Genomic DNA, 18,907 nt, shown 5'->3' with positions numbered 1-18,907 from the left:
TCAGTGGCTTTCTGTTGCATTCAAAGTGTGTTCCAAACACTTAGCCTGGTTCTCGGGACTTCCTGGGATCTGGCCGCAACCTGCCCTTCCAAGTCTATTTTCTCCTTCAACCTTGACTATTCCCCTCACACCTAGCTAAATGGAAGTGTAACAACCTGAAAGTGAGTGTAACATGAATTAGAACGTAACTTATTTGTGAATAAGGGAAAGACAGTTTAATTCAGAATTCCTGTTGTATGGTTGGGTTTTTTCCCCCTCCCAGCATGTGAATGTATTGAGTCACCAAATAACAGCTGAAAGCAAGTATTTTGACAGAGTGGGATATAGCAAGGTGCGGAGGAGCCCAGTCCTGCACACAGCCCCTATTCATTTCTTTTTTTCACTTTCATTTTTAGAATGTTTTAGAAGTGATTACTGTGCAATTCTCCTGAATCTCTCTGAATTTTGTTTTCATTTCCATAACTTGATGTTCTTAGTCTTTCTTTAAATTATGCTGTTTGGTAGGATTATTATTATTCACATGTACTATTTATTGAACCATTATCTCAAATCTTGGTTTAAAGCAACCATTTGTTTACTCGTATTCTGTGACTTGCTTTGGGTTTGGTCAAGTTCTCCTGGTCTCACCTGTAGTCCCCTGGTGCTTAATGATCCAAGTGGTTTCAGTCCCTGTCTGACAATCAGCGGGAGAGCAAAAAATGCTGCTGTAAGTACTATCACTTTCATTTCTTTTTTCCAGATCAGCTGTATTGAGGTACAATTTATACAGTGAATACATGTTTTAAGTGTACAATTGGATAACATTTGAAACCATGACTACAATCAAGATAGTTTCCTTGTTCCTTTAAATTCCTCCCCCGCTGTGACCCACCTCCCTTCAACCACTCATTTCCTTTCTGTCACTACAGATTAGTATTCTGCCTTACTGATGTGCTGCAACTGGTTTGACCTTTATCTCTTGCTGGGCTTTGAGTTTTCAGTTTTTGGCTATTCCAAGCAAACCGCTTATGAGCATTCACATACATACAAATATCTATGTGGACCTATATTTCCTTTTATGGTCTGTTAGTACCCAAGAGTGAAATCACTGAATCACGAGATAAGTGAATGTTTACTTTCGAAGGAAACGCCAAGCTTTTTTCTGAAGTAGCCGTGTCATTTTGTGTTCTTCGCGGCAATGTGTGAGATCTCTTTCCCCTTTGCCAACATATGGTACAGTAGGACTTTTTAATTTTAGCCGTTCTAATGGGTGTATAGTTGTATCTCATTATAGATTTAATTTTTATTTCTCTAATGAAAAATGACTTTGAACATCTTTTTGTTTATTGGCCTTGTATGTCTTTTGTGGTAAAACGTGTATTCAGATCATTTGCTCATTTTATTGGTTGGATTCTTTGCTTTCTTATTGTCAGAGTCCTAGAGTTCTTAATCTATTTTGGGTATAAGTCCTGTATTACATATGTACTTTATAAAAAATTTCTCTTAATAGGTGTCTTGTCTTTTCATTCTCCTAGCATTGTTTTTTGAATGAAGTATTTAATTTTGATGAAGTTCAGTTCATTGATTTTTTTATTTTATGCTTCATATTTTTATATCCTCTTTTATAGATATATAATATATATGTGTGTGTATATGTATATACATATATATATAAACACACACACACACATATATTTTTAAGATTTATTTATTTTTAGAGAGGGACAGTGCAGGGAGGGGCAAAGGGAGAGAGAGAATACCAAGCAGAGTCATGCTGAGTACAAGGCCCGAAGTGGGGCTTGGTCCCATGACCTTGAGATATGACCTAAGCTAAAATTGACTCACTTAACCAACTAAGCTGCCCATCTTGTAGAGAGTTTACTATTTAGGTTAGGTTTTTATATTTAGGTCTGTGATATATTTTGAGGTAATGTTGTACATGTTGCAAGGTATGGATCCAAGTTCAATTTGTTTAAAAGGTTATTGCCTCTACACTAAGTTTCTTTGCATCTTTGTCAAAAATCAGTTGTTCACATATATCTATGTTTTTGTCTATAATTGCTTCTATTCTATGATGTGTTTATTTGCCTGTCTTTGTTAATACAGCATCATTTTGATTAGCTTTGTAATTTGAAATCATAGTGTTAGTTTTCCAAATACTTTGTTTTCAAAATTCCTTTCACTGTTGTAGGATGTTGTATTTCCATATGAATTTTAGAATAACCTTGTTAGTTTTTTTAAACAGGCGTTTTTTGTTTGCTTGTTTTTAAGATTTTATTCATTCCAGAGAGGGAGGGAGAGCAGAGGGAGGAGCAGAGGAAGAGGGACAATCAGGCTATGTGCTGAGCATGGAGCCTGACACAGGGATTAATCCCAGGACCCTGAGATCATGAGCTGAGTGAAACCAGGGGTTGGACACTTAACTGATGGAGCCATCCAGGCGCCCTAACCTTGTCAGTTTTGAGGAAAGTGCCTGCTGAGATTTTGATTGAGATTGCATTGAATCTGTGGATCCGTTTGGGGAGAGTTACCGTGTTAGCATTATTGAACCTTTTGACCTATAACAAGAGAAATCTCTTGATTTAATGAGATATTTTTAACTTGAGTGTTCTATTATCAGTGTACAGCCACTTCATATCTTTTGCTAGATTTCTTCCTAAGTAGTTGCTATTTTTGATCCTGTTGAACACAACACGTTAATTTTCTGGTTGTTCTTTATGTATGTAGAAATGCACTGGATTTTCCTGTATTGATCTTGTGTATCACAGTCAATGCTAAACTCACTCTGGTACAGTTTTGTAGGGTGCATCAGATTTTCTGCATAGATAACAGTGGCAAAGGAGAGTTTTCATTTTTCCTTCCTAACTTCGATACCTTTTATTTCTTTTTCATGCCTGACTTTACCAGTTATATTGTCCAGTACAATGTTGAACAGAAGAAAAGCATTTGGTGTTTCACTATTAAAGATGAGGATGTTCTAGGTGTTTTGCAGATCCCCTTCATCGGGTTGTGGAAGTTTTTCCTCTCTTGCTAATTTGCTGACAGTTTTTAATTAGGAATGCTTTATAGGAAGTTTAATTCTTTTTCTGAATTTATTAAGACTATCATATGGTTTTTCTTTTTTGGTTTATTAATGTGAAATAACATTTTATTGATCTTTTTAAATGTTAAACCAACCCTGCATTTCTGAACAAACCCCTTTTAATTATGATGTTTTTTCCTGATAATATATTGTTAAATTTTATGTGCTGAAATTTTGTTTAGAAGTTTTACATCTATGTTAATAAGAGATGCTGGTCTGTAGTTTTTCTTGTAATGTCTCTGGTTTTGGTTTGAGGGTAATGCTGAACTCAGAAAATGAGATAGGATGTGTCCCCTCCTCTTTGGTTTTCTAGAAGAGTCTGTGTCAGATTGGTATTTCTTTCTTAAATATTTGGTAGAATTCACCAAATTCCATCTGAGCATAAAGTTTTCTTGTGGAAAGGATTTTAGTTGAAATTTAAGTTTCTTGAATAGAYAGTCAATAGGCCTATAAGGTACTTGCATTGGCAGTTTCTGTCTTTCAAGAAATTTGTCCTTTTCATTCAAGTTGTAAACTTTTTGTTATGGCTATTCCTTATACTCCCTCTTTATTCTTTTAATAACTCTATAATCCATAGTGATGTCACCTCTCTCATTTCTGATAGTGCTTATTACACACTTCCCCACCCCTGGCCAATATGAGTAGAGGTGTATCAATTTTAATGATCTTATTTAAAAAAAAAAAAAACGGGATTGGGTTTCATTGATTTTATTTTTGTTTTGTATTTCATTGATGTCCACTTTGACCTTGGTATTTCCTCTTTTTAGTTTATTTACTTTGGGTTTCATTTGCTCATCTGTTTCTAGTTTAAGGTAAAAGCTAATGTCACTGATCTGGGATTTTTCTTTTTTTCTAATACAGCTCTTTAAGGCTTTAAAATTACCCCTCAAGTGCTGCCATAGCAATATCCCACAAATTTTAGCAGACTGTATTTTTTCAATTTCCTTTTGATGTCTTCTTTGATCCATGAATTACTTAAAAGCATATTATTTAGTTTTAAAATATTTGAGAGTTTTCCAGAAATCTGTTACTGATTTCTGGATTAATTCTGCTGGGGTCAGGGGACATAAATTGTACCCATTTTATTTTTACATATGGTAAAACTACAACATACATGTTCATATAGTCAGTTAGCTTTTAAAGAAGTTTAACTGAAACAAATGAAATTTGGATTAAATTTACTACAACTGCTTTTTCTAACTTCTACCTCTACCATTAGGGACTCTGTTTATACGTATATTAGGCCACATGAAGTCCCACAACTCACTAGTGCTCTTTCAGCTTTCAGCTTTTTTTGGGCGGGGGGGGGGGGGAGTGTTCATTTGGAAAATCTTTATTGTCAGGCTTTTATGACCAGTGGATTTTTCTTTTGCAGCATTTAAACTGCCATTAGTCACATCTACTGTATTTTTAATCTCTTATTTTAGTTTTACTCTCTTAAAAATGGTTTAGGTTTTCTTTATTCCCTAAACTTTTAAACATGTGGAATACAGTTATAACAGTTTTGATACCGCTTTGTGTTAGTTCTAACATTTAATTGAGTTTGGGATCATTCTTGATGTGACTGGTTTTTCTCCTCATTGTGTCTCGTGTCTTCCTGCTTATCTGCATATGTGGTAATGTTTGGATGCCAGACATCGTTATTTTACTTTGTTGTGTGATGGATATTTTTGTGGACCTATAAATCTTGAGTTTTGTTCTGGTATGAAGTGATGATTACTTGGAAAATGATGTGTTCATGTCTTAAGCTTTGTAATATGGGTTTTGAAGAGCACTCAGTGAAGCTAATGATTCCCCACTACTGAGGCCATACCTTTCTAAGATTACCACAGGAATACCTGAGGACTACTTTTCTGAGCATTCTTACTATGAATTATGAGTGCTTCGGTCTGACTGTGGGACAGCACTGTTCTCAGGACTGTTGGAGCGCTATTCTCTTTACTAATCCTTCTGGTTTGGCTTCTCTCCTGCCTTGAGTTGTTTCCTCACATGCCTGTGTATGGTACTCTTGGATTTTTTTCTGTGTGCAGCTCTCTCCTCTCTGGTACTTTTTGTATGAATTGTAGCTGCCTTATTCCTCTTGGGCTCTCAGCTTTGTCTCAGGTTAGGGAGTCTGCCGGGCTCTGCTTTAGTTCCCCTTTTCAGTGCTGAGACCTGGAAACTTGTCCAAGGGAGTAAGCTGGGGCAATTACAGAACTCCTATCAGTGTCTCATCTCTCAGGGATCACTGGCCTCATTGCTTCATGTTGGTGTTTTGAAAACCATTGTTTCCGGGTTTTTATGCAGGTTTTTGTTTTGAGATGGGAGCATAAATTGGCTTCACCTTCATCCATCATCTTGGTTGAAAACAGAAGCCACTCCCCTCCCTTTTAAATTAGTACTCTGGTATAAAAGTGTTGTAGTAAGTATTAGAAGTGATCATTTTTGTTGAGTATTCATGTCAAAAGATTCATCACTTATTTTTGAGTTTTGTGTGGTTTATAGCTGTTTTTATCATTTCCCTTTTAAATATATTCGTGTGTGAATGTATAGAATCTAAAATACTATACAGAAGTGGTAGGTAATTATCTTCATGGTAGGATTTGTGTGATTAATTTTATGTATTCGAACATGTATAATAAATAAAGCTAAAAATGCTAAACACCATTTACAAACCAGTGTAAAGAATTAAATAGTGGAGCGCCTGGGTGGCTCAGTGGGTTAATAAGCCTCTGCTTTCGGCTCAGGTCATGATCTCAGGGTCCTGGGATCAAGCCCCGCATTGGGCTCTCTGCTCAGCAGAGAGCCTGCTTCCCCCTCTCTCTCTGCCTGCCTGTGATCTCTCTGTCAAATAAATAAAATCTTAAAAAAAAAAAAAAAAATAGTGCTAATCTGTTATTTCAGCCTTATTTGAAGCCTAACATGACAGTATATTGGGATAAAAGATGCATCTCTAAATCATCAAATCCTTGTCTATTAATTATTATAGAAATCTTTGTGATGCATCACTCAGGTCGTTGAGCCCAGATGCATGAATCTCCTCTTCTTCATGATAAAAGTACCATGTCCTAAGGAAGAAATGCACAATGACTTGAAATCTGAAGTATGTGGTGAATTCATGTCCAGTGGGATCCTTGATTGGAAAATGGTAGAGGAAGGTACTGGGATTGCTTCCTACAGGTGAAGCATTAGTTTTATGTAGTAGTTGATTTGCATCAGGACACAGCTGGATTTAAATTCTTCTTGTTTACAGAAAATTGCTTTTATATTATGTATGTCATGCATCAATCATAAAATAATTTTTAAAATACATTTAATTTTGAGTAGCAAGGAGAAACTTCCCAAACGTCCAACAAAGCAAAATATAAACAAGCAGTTAATAATAATAATGCCATCCGGGGAAATAGAAGTCAAAACCATAATGAGATACCACTTCACACCAGTCAGAATGGCTAAAATTGGCAAGTCAGGAAATGACAGATGTTGGTGAGGATGCGGAGAATGGGGAACCCTCCTACACTGTTGGTGGGAATGCAAGCTGGTGCAGCCACTCTGGAAAACAGCATGGAGGTTCCTCAAAAAGTTGAAAATAGAGCTACCCTAATGCCCCAGTAATTGCACGACTAGGTATTTACCCCAAAGACACAAATGTAGTGATCCAAAGGGGCACGTGCACCCAAATGTTTATAGCAGCAGTGTGCACAATAGCCAAACTATGGAAAGAGCCTAGATATCACCAGATGAATGGATAAAGAAGATGTGGTACATATATGCCGTGGAATATTATGCAGCCATCAAAAAAGAAATCTTGCCATTTGCAACGACATGGAGGGAACTAGAGGGTATGATGCTAAGCGAAATAAGTCAGAGAAAGACAGTTGTCATATGATCTCACTGATATGTGGAATTTGAGAAACAAGGCAGAGGGTCATAGGGGAAGAGGGGAAAAAATGAAGAAGAAACCAGAGAGGGAGACAAACCATAACAAATTCTTAATCTCAGGAAACAAGCCTGAGGATTGCTGAAGTAGAGGGGGGTGGGAGGGGTGGGGTGGCTGGGTGATGGACATTGGGGAAGGTATGTGCTATGGTGAGTGCTGTGAATTGTGTAAGACTGATGAATCACATACCTGTGTACCCCTGAAACAAATAATACATTATATGTTAATAATAATAGTGATGATGATGATGACAATGATAAATAATATCATTTCACCTCCAGATTTCAAACTCTTCTCTTTAAACTGTGGAATTAGTTGAATTTCCCTGATGGCTAATGATGATGAACATTTTTTCATGTGTCTGCTAGCCATTTGTATGTCTTCATTGGAGAAGTGTCTGTTCATAACTTCTGCCCATTTTTTGACATGATTATCTGTTTTTTGGATGTTGAGTTTGAGACGTTCTTTATGGATCTTGGATATCAGCCCTTTGTCTGTAGTGTTATTTGCGAATATCTTCTCCCATTCTGTGGGTTGTCTCTTTATTTTGTACTGTTTCTTTTGCTGTGTAGAAGCTTTTTATCTTGATGAAGTCCCAAAAGGTCATTTTCGCTTTTGTTTCCTTTGCCTTTGGAGACGTATTTTGCAAGAAGTTGCTGTGGCTGATGTTGAAGAGGTTTATTGCCTATGTTCTCCTCCACATTGAGATACCATCTTTTACCATTTAGAATGGCAAAGATTAACAAGGCAGGAGACAACAGATTTTGGAGAGAATGTGCAAAATGGGAACCCTCTTACACTGTTGGTGGGAATGCAAGTTGGTGCAGCAACTTTGGAAAAGAGTGTGGAGATTCCTCAAAAAATTAAAATAGAGCTATCTTATGACCCAGCAATTGCACTACTGGGTATTTACCCCAAAGATACAGATGTAGTGAAAAGAAGGGCCATATGTATCCCAGTGTTCATAGCAGCAATGTCCACAATAGCTAAATTGTGGAGAAAGCCAAAATGCCCTTCAATAGACAAATGGATAAAGCAGATGTGGTCCATATATACAATGGAATATTACTCAGCCATAAGAAAGGATGAATGCCCAACTTTTGAATCAACATGGATCTAGAGGAGATTATGCTGAGTGAAATATGTCAAGCAGAGAAAGTCAGTTATCATATGGTTTAACATACTTACGGAACATAAGGAATAACATGGAGGACATTAGGAGGAGGAAAGGAAAAGTGAATTGGCGGAAATTGGGGAGGCGGGGAGACAAAACTGAGAGACTATGGAGTCTGAGAAACAAACTGAGGGTTTTCAGAGGCGGGGTGAGCTTGGTGGTGGCTATTAAGGAGGGCACATATTTCATGGAACACTGGTGTTATACATAAACAATGAATCCTGGAACACTGCATCAAAAACGAATGATGTGAACACCTGGGTGGCTCAGTCGTTAAGTATCTGCCTTTGGCTGAGGTCAGATCCCAGGGTTCTGGGTTCCAGCCCCACATCCCACATCGGGCTCCCTACTCCGCGGGAAACCTGCTCTTCGCTCTCCCTATCCCCTGCTGTGTTCCTGCTCTCGCTATCTATCAAATAAATCTTAAAAAAACAACAGGGGTGCCTGGGTGGCTCAGTGGGTTAAAGCCTCTGCCTTCGGCTCAGGTCATGATCTCAGGGTACTGGGATCGAGCCCTGCATGGGGCTCTCTGCTCAGGAGGGAGTCTGCTTCCCCCCTCTCTCTGCCTGCCTCTCTGCTTACTTGTGATCTGTCTGTCAAATAAATAAATAAAATCTTTTAAAAAACAAAAAAAAAAAACCAAAAAACTAGTGTATATTTTATGGTGACTAACATAACAATAAAAAAATAAACTGTGGAATTATCCGAGGTAGTTTGCATGGTTTTTCAAATCTGTTTGCAATTTGCAGTTGAAAAAAAAAAAGCTTCTCTGAATATTCATCCCTCTCTGAATCGTTAATGCGTTATTAATATCCCTTTAAATTGTTTCTAGAAAGTTCTTTTTTTGCTAAGTGGCATTAGTAGAGACAAGTCTGTGCCATTCTCTATTGAAGTTGTGATTTCTCTTATCCTCTTGATAACCTTTATCCTTGTGTGTCTGTGACCCTTATTTATTGATATACAAAAGAAAGAGACATAAGGACTTGTCATTCAAGTTGCCTAGAAAAATTTCTAGGCCTTTGTAATTACAACCACAGAATCTAGTAAAATAAGTCCTGGAGGAAGAAAAAAAAATTGAGATATTGGATGATACTGGGAAAGAGGACTCCGAGGTTCTTTATCTTTTCATTTTCTTAAGATTAGGGGTGTGTGTGTGTGTGTTTGGGGGAGAAAGAGAAAGAGAGAGCGCAAGAGGCAGACAATGGGTATGCATATTAGAAGAAGCAGTCTTTGTATGTGTATTCGCAGTATTTTGGTGGTGGGAAGAGAAAAGCCATCGTAACACTACATAATAACAGTTTTGGTATAGTTAACAACAAAGATGCTACTTTTTAAGGATGATCATCTATTACCAAAACTTTTAAAATTGTTCACAGACTTGTTTGAGGACAGGATTGTTTAGGAAAAGGTCAGTGAGATCTGGAAGTATATAGCATTTATATACATGTGAAGCTATAGATCCTAGTAAAGATTGATACAAAATGCTGGAATAGTAAATCAAGCCATTATTTGTAATTTTTTTCTAGTACACCCTGTGCATAAAATTTCTAAATACTGCTGTAAAATGATGTTTTATTTTCCCTGGCATTATAATCTTCTAAGCACTTGTTAAAATTATGAGTATATTATTAGCATTTGATATTCTAAAATGTTGAACTTTTGACCTTGAGTGACTGATTTCCCAGACAGCATTTGTATGTTATTTATGTAAATCCTGGACCATATTATTTTACTTTTCTAGCCATATAAAGTAATAGTACAGTTTACAAATTTCAAAGTCACTACTTTGTGTAGAGGTTATGATATCTGTTATGGTTTCATTTGAATCTGTTTTCCTTTGGTCCCAGATTCTCCACATTTGAAGAAGGTAAAATTGCACCTGAGGAATTAGAATGATGATCTCAGCCTCTTTTGTTTTGTGTCCCAATATATTAAACTAGAATTTTGGAATACATTATGAAATAGTAAAGTTTATAGCTTAAACAAAACACCTGATTGCTGAAGAAATTGTTTTTCCTCTGGCATTCTTTTAAGTGAAGAACAGAAGCAACTACTAGAAAGAAATATGAAACGTTGAATAATTTTTTTCTGTTTTCTTTGTACTTTGGATAAAGCTTACCTGCTTCTAAAATAAGAGTTTAGTATTAATATTTAGTAGTTTGGGCCAAACAGTTGCCACTTCCCTCAGGCTTGAAAATGGTTAGAAACAGCTAAAAATAGTATTATGTGTATTTCTACAAATGTAAAGTGGTTGAACCTCACAATTGACAGATTTGTGCCATGATTATGTAATGTTGCAGTACAATTTATATTTTAAAAGTATTTTGTCAACTTAGAAAAATTAACTGGTATTCAAATTTGGAAATGAAGGTTCTGTTTATCTTCTGTGTCTCAGTATATTTTATAGTAAATAGGCCAATTGATTGATTTTGAAATATATATATATGTTATTCTGAAGTTTTATTGTGTAAACTTTGAACTTTATCATAATACTACTGTTTGGTGACATTGTTGTTTTAAAATATTAGGAAAAAATATTTGCCATATTGCAGAGTTCAAAAAGCTATGTATATTTCATAAAATAATCGTCTGCTATTGAATACTATAAGTATTTTAGAGTATTAAAGTCTACAATCTGTTATAAACTATTGATTTCAATGGCATTATGAAGTATTAAAATATAAAAGCTCTTTTTCATGGGTTATATTAAACAAGATGGATTATATTAAAGCCATTTTTAAATGGAATAGACTATAGCTGTTCAAAAGAGGGTTCCCACGAGAGAAGTGTTTTCAAGTGAGAATATATAAAAATAAAATTTAAGGTTTTTAGTCATAGCCTTACCCTTAATTCATGGCAAATAAAATTTATCTTTCAGACTGCATATGGCTACATCTTGTTTTTTCATATTACATCTACAAGAGGGGACAAGTACCTCTATGAACCAGTGTATCCCAAGTAAGTTTGTTGTCTTTCATTCTTTTAGTAATTGGTTTGCTTCTTTGTACTCATAATAACATTCCAGTTTTGCATTGTCTGAAATGAATAAAATAAAGCCAAGCCAGTACTTTAAAAATAGTATTCAAAAATTACCAATTCTTTGAGTTGTCATTAATTGAATAAAGAATAAAAAAGTCTGAGAATCTTGGGTGAATGTACTATAGATCCCTTCTTGGACATTCAGGATCACTACTAATATAATCCAGCATTATGAGGGAGGAGCTAAAAATGTCATGAGGGAAGAGAGGAAAAGTCAGGAAAGGTGTAGGTACTTTTTTCTGTATATTTTTGTATGTGCATAGAAGAAAATATGTACCCCAAACAGTGGTTAACTCTTGGATAGAACTTGAAGGAACAAGGACTTTGATCTTCAAACTATGTTGTTCTATATATTTTTCATTCTTTTCCTTAACTTTTTTGCCTCACTTTTGAAATAAAAGAATGTTTTATTGAAAGAACTTTTGAAATAAAAGGACATAACAGTTTTAAAACATACCCTTTTTTTTTTTTTAAGATTTTATTTATTTAATGAGAAAGAAAGAGTGAGCAAGTGACCATGAGCAGCGGTGAAGGGAGCCAGAGGGAAAAGACTTGCCGCTGTGCAGAGAGCCTGCTGCAGGGCTCCATCCTAGGACCTTGAGCCACAGGCAGACGCTTAACCAACTAAGCCACTCAAGCACCCCCCCCTTTTTTTTTTTTAAGAAACCTCAAACCATTAAAGCTGGATGACTATATAAATGAATCTTTATCGCATTTCTAGATGGATGGTGGAGATGGCCAGATTTTATTGGGTATGTAAGAAATTAGAGGGAAAGTAGATTTCAATATAAGAAAGTTTACATTTCTGAAAATTAATAGGAAGAGAGAGCAACGTTAAAAAGTAACAAACTGTGGAAAATTTTCTCAGTAAATAGGACCAAGACTTAAAAACTATTTTTCTATTTCATAAAGTATTTTATATAATTTTTTTTATAAACTGCATCTTAGGGAGACATATAAATTGCTAAGAAACACAAAGATTTCAAAAGGTAAATAGGTGAAAGGGATCTCATAAGAGGAAATACAACTAACAAAAACAAGAGAAAATTTTTATTTAGTAACTCAGACAAAACACTAGTAACTCAAAACATTAAATACAAATTTTTTAGAAACCTACATATTTAAATGTAAAAATAATCTTTTTTTTAAGAATTAAAAAAATTTTTTTAAAGATTTAATTATTTTAGAGAGAGAGAGAGCATAGTCCATGTGAGCTGAGGAAGGGAGAGAGAAAATCCTCAAGCAGACTCTCCACTGAACATGGAGCCCAACATGGAGCTCAGTCCCAGAATCTTGGGATCATGACCTGAGCCACCCAGGTGCCCCAATATGTAAAAATATTCTTTTTTTTTTTTTTTTTAAGTACTGTGCTAGCAGAGGACTATCAAAATATGTTCTTACATGCTTCCAATAGTAGATATACATAGAAGTGTGATAATACAGAATTTTGGTATGGAAGTTAACTATGGTATATTCCCACATACTATGCAGTCATTAAATATATTTAGAAAAATTTACACACTTGAGAACTTGACCATATTAAATGCCAAGTGAAGAAATGAGGCACACTAAATTATATATGTAATATGACCACAACTTTGCAAAAGAAAACAAATATTCTCTTAAAAAAATAGAGTAGTATATATTTATAATAATTGCTCCTGAATGGTAGAACTGTAGTGATTTTTTTCATCTTCTTTCAACTCTTGAATTTTCCAGAATTTTTGATTTGCATACACTATATTCAGTGTGGTTTTTTAAAAAACATATTTGCAGGCACCTGGTGCCTCAGTGGGTTAAGCCTCTGCCTTCAGCTCAGGTCATAATCTCAGGGTCCTGGGATCGAGCCCTGCTTAGCAGGGAGCCCGTTTCCCCTTCTCTCTCTTCCTGCCTCTCTCCCTACTTGTGTTTTTTCTCTCTGTCAAATAAATAAAATCTTATAATAATAAAAATGTATTTGAAAAATATAACAAAAGCCAAAATATTTTTTAAAAATTGTGTTATGAAAATTGTTTAATACTTGTCAAAATTCTTGAGAAAACAGTTTGGGAAAAGCTAATGTAGGCCATGTAGAATGTAACTCTGGACGCTTTATCATAGATTTTAAGAAACTATCTAGATTTTCTTGATGTCATACGCCACTTGTTTTGGTAATCTAGTATTAGTTGAGGTGTAAGTTGAATTTTGGAAATCTTTTGTACTAATTTGATTTTTTTTAATAAAAATCTTTAATGCAAAAACCCTTTCAATATATAAATTGTACTGTTTAAAATGTTAGGACATTTTGATAGGATGTATTTATAAATTCTAAATTCAGTTTTGTGGATAATATATAATGTTGGATAATATAATATATTATTATAGTATAATAATATATATATAATATATATATAAAATATATAATGTGGATAATATATAATATAATGCTTATTCACTCTAAGTGATAATTTTGTTAGCCTTTTGAAGAACTGTTGTAATTAGTGTCTTTAATTACCTTGTACATTTTGAACTAGCATATTTGAACCCATTTTGCTCTATTCAGACATGTTCCTGAATATGCTTAATTTATACTAGTATAGTATATAACGTAGTATAAATTATACTAGTATTCCATTTTTCAAGTCACTAACATGATTTCATAGGTTTACAGTGATTTGGAATGGTACTTTGAAACTCACTGTGTTGCAGAGAATATAAAAAGAGTTTCTACTTTCTGATTTTAAGACTGCAGAGGATGCCCCTTTACTAGTAGTAGTGCAGACAGTGCATGAGCTTTGCTGTGTTTGACGTATGTTGGACTAGAGAACTAAAGAAATGTATTTTTTAAAAATTTGGGCTCAATGATCACAGGTTTCACTGTGTGGCTCAGTAAAATGTGTTTGGCCTTCATATGGCCTGAGTAGTGTGTTGCCTTAGCCAAAGAGCTAGGCTTTGGCCTCATGTAGACCTGGGATTGAATGTCCACTCTTCTCTTCTCAGCCAGATAACTTCTGTCAAGTTATTTAATACCTCCAAAATCAGTTTCCTCATCTGTAGAATGAGGTAGCAGTAGTAATTATTTCATAGGATTAAATGAGATCATGCATATTAAATGTTTAGATAACTGACTAGTATGTGGGAAAATTAATGGACAGCTGCTGTTCTTAATGCTATTATTAATATACTTTTTCCTTCACCAAATTTTTACTTCATTTCTAATATTTTAAGTGATTTTATATACATAAGTATATAAGAAGTGATTTAATATGTAAATTATATATTTATAGTATATGTTAAGTGACTTATTTTTAATATTTACATATTTTTAAAATATTTACACAATTTTTATTCACAATATTTTTAGTATTTACATAATATTTAATGTTTGACTTGATAATGTACTTCTTTCCCAGTTTAAATTCTAGTAACTGCTACATAAATCAAACAAAATACCTTATAGGAAACAGTTTTATAGCACAGGGAATTGGAATGAGCCTGTTGTGTATTTTAATGCTGGACTGCTATCTAGTTGGGTTACTTAGTCTGCTTAGTTTTTTAGTTTTTCTGTAGGACCTATTTATAAAACGGGAATAAAAATATTTTTTCTTCAGTTGTTTGGAGGATTATAGGAGTACATGTTTTTCAAAACTGGGAAAGTGGTTCATACACAGGTTTGAGGCGAGTTTTAAAAAATGTTTAGTTTTGACAGTGTATCATTGTCATCTGTGCCATTGGGAGCACTTAACGCAGTTCAGGACACTGTTCTGAGCACTTTTTCAGACTCCTTTCATCTTGGTAACACCCTGTGAGGTGATTAGGTACAACTACTGCGGCACAGCGGCCAACTCAGCAGCGGTCGCTCACTAGCAAGTGGCATGGTGGTGATTCAGACGTGAGTGCTGTTGCTGCCATGTATACACTCTTACCCACCAATACTTTACTGCCTCAGCCCTATTTATGCCCATCTGGTCATCTGCTTCTTGAGGGTTTGGGTGGAGGAGTGAATTAACAACCAGAGAAATGATCTGGAATGGTTTACGCGTAGCAGTTGTGAACAGTCGTGTACTTGAGGCCAGTAGTTAGTCTTCCTCTTCTCGATTGTAGAGACACTATTGTCTCTTGCTTCTCTTCTCTAAATTTTATGAGTTCATCACATGAGTTTTTCTGGAGTATCTCAGCGTCCCTGTATTATATGACAGGTTCTTAACCTTAGACTGCTTATCAGTTTCCAGTATGCTCCGCCTGAGAACAGGTCAAATGTCCTGTGATCTTTCCTAGTTTCCACATAGTGATGTTTGCAGCATCCTTCCCGTTCATGTTGGGAGTCAGCCTTCAACAATGGTGGCAGTCTTACCAAATGACCGTTTATGCCTCAAAGGTCATTTACTCTTTGATTGATGTTTCATTTGTTTGATCTTTTTATACATTTCATTCTGCATAAAAATGTCCATTCGTGTCAGCTACACAGACAGTTGGACAGAGTTGTCCACTAAAGGTCCTTGGCCTATTCTTTCATACCTTGGAACTTGCATTGAAATTTATGGAGGAAACCCTGCCAGGGATAAATCAGAAATAACTTGTGTATAGCATTAGGATGTATTGATTTGTTTATATTTAAATATAAGTGTAGTAGTTCTTGAAACTGTGAGTCATATTTAATTTTATCATAATGAAAATAATTTCAACTAATATGTCATCATAATGTATACTTTAAGAGCAGAGACTTTTTTCATTTATTCTGTCTTTCCGCTCTTACTGTCAACTTCTTTTGTCAGACACCAGCCACTAGTAAGAAGACAAAGTTCTAAAAGAAAAAAAAAGTTATACTAAAATTCAGTACATTTAATTATCAAATATTAAATATATAGAGATTATCTCCGGGGCGGGGGGGCGGCGAGAAACACTCCAGAACAACTACCAACTCAAACCTTTTGGGGCGCCTGGGTGGCTCAGTGGGTTAAGCATCTGCCTTCAGCTCAGGTCATGATCCCAGGCTCCTGAGATGGAGTCCTGCATCAGGCTCCCTGCTCAGTGGGGAGCCTGCTTCTCCCTCCTCTCTGCCCCCAACCCTGCCCCCACCGCATGCGGTGCTTGCTCACTCTCTCAAATAAAATCTTCAAAAAAAAAAAAACAAACCTTAAACCTCTCATTTCCTTTTTCATAGACCCAGCATAGCTTATATTAGATTTTGAGACTTCTTACTAGCTGTTAATGAAGTAGTGTCAGCTGGGCAGCAGGTAGAGGATAGCTCATTGAGGTTAACAGTTTCTAACCTCAATACAGCTTACCCTTTGAAAAATTCTGGAACATTTAAGGGGCAGAAACATTTACTGAAATTAATCACATTTAGAGGAGAAAAAGGCTGAAGTAGAGATGTGAAAGTTTCCCTCAACATTTGTTACTTCCTTTTTGCTAATAAATTTTTAGTGTTTTCTGGAAAATAAACTTTAACTGCTTTATTTCCCCTTAAGGCTCTTTTGATTTAAAGTGTTATTTCTAACAGTGTACCTTGTTATAAATTCAGTTTGTAAACTTGAGAAGTATGTTAGTTATCCTAACATTTTTTTATTCCCTTTGATCTACTCAAAATATTACATTGTATAATTTGATTTCAATATGCATACATTCTGTAAATATAGGTGTGTATTACATATTTTGTGTCCATTAGCTTACATTATAATTACATGAGCACTTAATAATAAGATAGTGAAGTTAATGTATAAATTCTGGGCACTGAAAGCTATTCCACTGTTGACCACACTTCTAACACTGGTACCCGAATGCAAAGAATTATAGAAGTTTAAAAATCTCTGGTCAAATCAGAAAGTCACATAGCTTTTATTAGACCGAAGGCTTTCTGAATGTGATAATGTAAACAAAAAAAAATTTTTTTATATAAATATATAAAGGCTTGGATGGGACTGGAAGAGATTATGCTGAGTGAAATAAGTCAAGCAGAGAGAGTCAATTATATGGTTTCACTTACTTGTGGAGCATAAGAAATAACATGGAGGACATGGAGAGATGGAGAGGAGAAGGGAGTTGAGGGAAATTGGAGGGGGAGACGAACCATGAGAGACTGTGGACTCTGGAGAAACAATCTGAGGGTTTTGAAGGGGCGGGGGTGGGAGGTTGGGTTAGCCTGGTGGTGGGTGTTATGGAGAGCACGGTTTGCATGGAGCACTGGGTGTGGTGCATAAACAATGAATTCTGGTACACTGAAAAGAAATTTAAAAAATTAAAAATTTAAAAAAAAAAGCCTAGTGATGAGGATACTCTTTCTTTCAAGAAAATTCTTTATCCATACATCTTTTCTTTTAAATTTTGAATTTTTTGATGCTCCAGAACTGTTGTAGATACTGGGAATACAACAGTGGGTAAAGGGGGAAAAAACAGATGACAAACCCTACTCATAGAGCTTGCGCTGTTCTAGTAGATGGTGATAAATAAGGAAAATACATTACAAATTTGACAAATATGACAAGTACGTCATCACCTGATAACGTTTCTGCGGAGAAAAATAAAGTAGGAAAATGGATTATGACGTTTGAAAAGATCTCAGACTAGGAAACAAAACATACCAGGGGAAAAACATTCTAGATTGGAGAGATTCAGTAGTTAAGAAAGTTAGTGATATTATTGTGAATACATTTAGGTTCTACCTAATAATTTACAGATTAAATTAGAAGTAGGGGGAGTGGCACCTGGGTGTCTCAGTTGGTTAAGCATCCAACTCTTGATTTCAGCTCAGGGTCACGATCTCAGCGTGGTGAAATCAGCCTTCCTGTCAGTCTCGGGGCTGGGTGTGGAGCCTGTTTAAGATTGTCTCTCCTAATCCCTCCGCCCTTCCCTCCCCCCCATTCATGAACATACACACATACACACACACACACACACACACACACACACGCACGCACACGCTGTCTCTCTCCCTTTCTTTTTCTCTTTTTCAAAAATAAATAATACTAAAAGAAGTGGGAAACGTTTTACTAAGTGTAAAAATATGAAAAATTATATTCTTATTTTTAAGTAACTTAATCTTGGGAAAGCCTATGACCAGTTCTCTTTTTTGTAAGGAGTTTATTCTTCCTGCTCAGTAACCTCAGCAGCCAGCTGTATCATGTCCCGTGTATTCTGCCTTCTGTATATTCTTATTCAACCTTTTCTGTATCCCTCATGTCTGTATTTCTTCCCAGTCCCTAGCAACAGTACTTTACTTTGGGTTTTGTTTCTTTTCTCCTGGATTATTGTATATTGTCTTAAACATATTTTATGGTTTTCCCCTAAATAAATTTCTAATATAAAATTTAATTGCCATTTTCCTACATAAAAAATTTCTGTGGCTTTCCTTAGCTCTCAGGATCAGTCCTGTTGCTTTCTTTTTTTGAGTTTTATTTTACTCATCTGAAAAATAGAGTGAATGCCTTCTACTTCATAAAGATATCATTACAGCACCATAAATTACGGTACAGTACCTCCAGTAACGCGTTAGTGTTCCCCAGGGGTTTGTTCTGAGTTCCTTTTTACACAATCTCCCTGACTTTAATTATTCAGTATAATTAAAGAAATAGATCCGGATCTGTTTCTTTAATTTAGTACTACTTTCTGGAGCTTCATGCTCACCTTTCCAGGACAGATTGTTTTGATGGCCCTGCAGGCAGCCTCAGATTCACCGCATCTCAGCCTAACTCACCTTCTCCTCTCCGAGGAAGCCAAACATGCTATTGCTTTTCTA

At 35.5% G+C, this 18,907-nt stretch overlaps 1 protein-coding gene across 5 annotated transcripts in view; it reads left to right on the top strand.

Moving 5' to 3' along the window:
- RIC1 (RIC1 homolog, RAB6A GEF complex partner 1) overlaps positions 1 to 18,907 on the top strand; it is a 150,573-nt gene that overhangs the window by 55,086 nt on the left and 76,580 nt on the right. For all 5 annotated transcript variants that reach the window (XM_032866490.1, XM_032866492.1, XM_032866489.1 and 2 more), the window contains exon 3: positions 11,033 to 11,112. In XM_032866490.1, the coding sequence (XP_032722381.1) occupies positions 11,033 to 11,112 (80 nt within the window). The remainder of the gene's footprint in view (positions 1 to 11,032; positions 11,113 to 18,907) is intronic.

Source organism: Lontra canadensis, unplaced genomic scaffold (genome assembly GCF_010015895.1).
Source record: "Lontra canadensis isolate GAN:19392208 unplaced genomic scaffold, GSC_riverotter_1.0 scaffold31, whole genome shotgun sequence".
In the NCBI taxonomy this organism is placed as follows: Eukaryota; Metazoa; Chordata; class Mammalia; order Carnivora; family Mustelidae; genus Lontra; species Lontra canadensis.
This window is presented reverse-complemented; position numbering and strand designations above follow the sequence as displayed.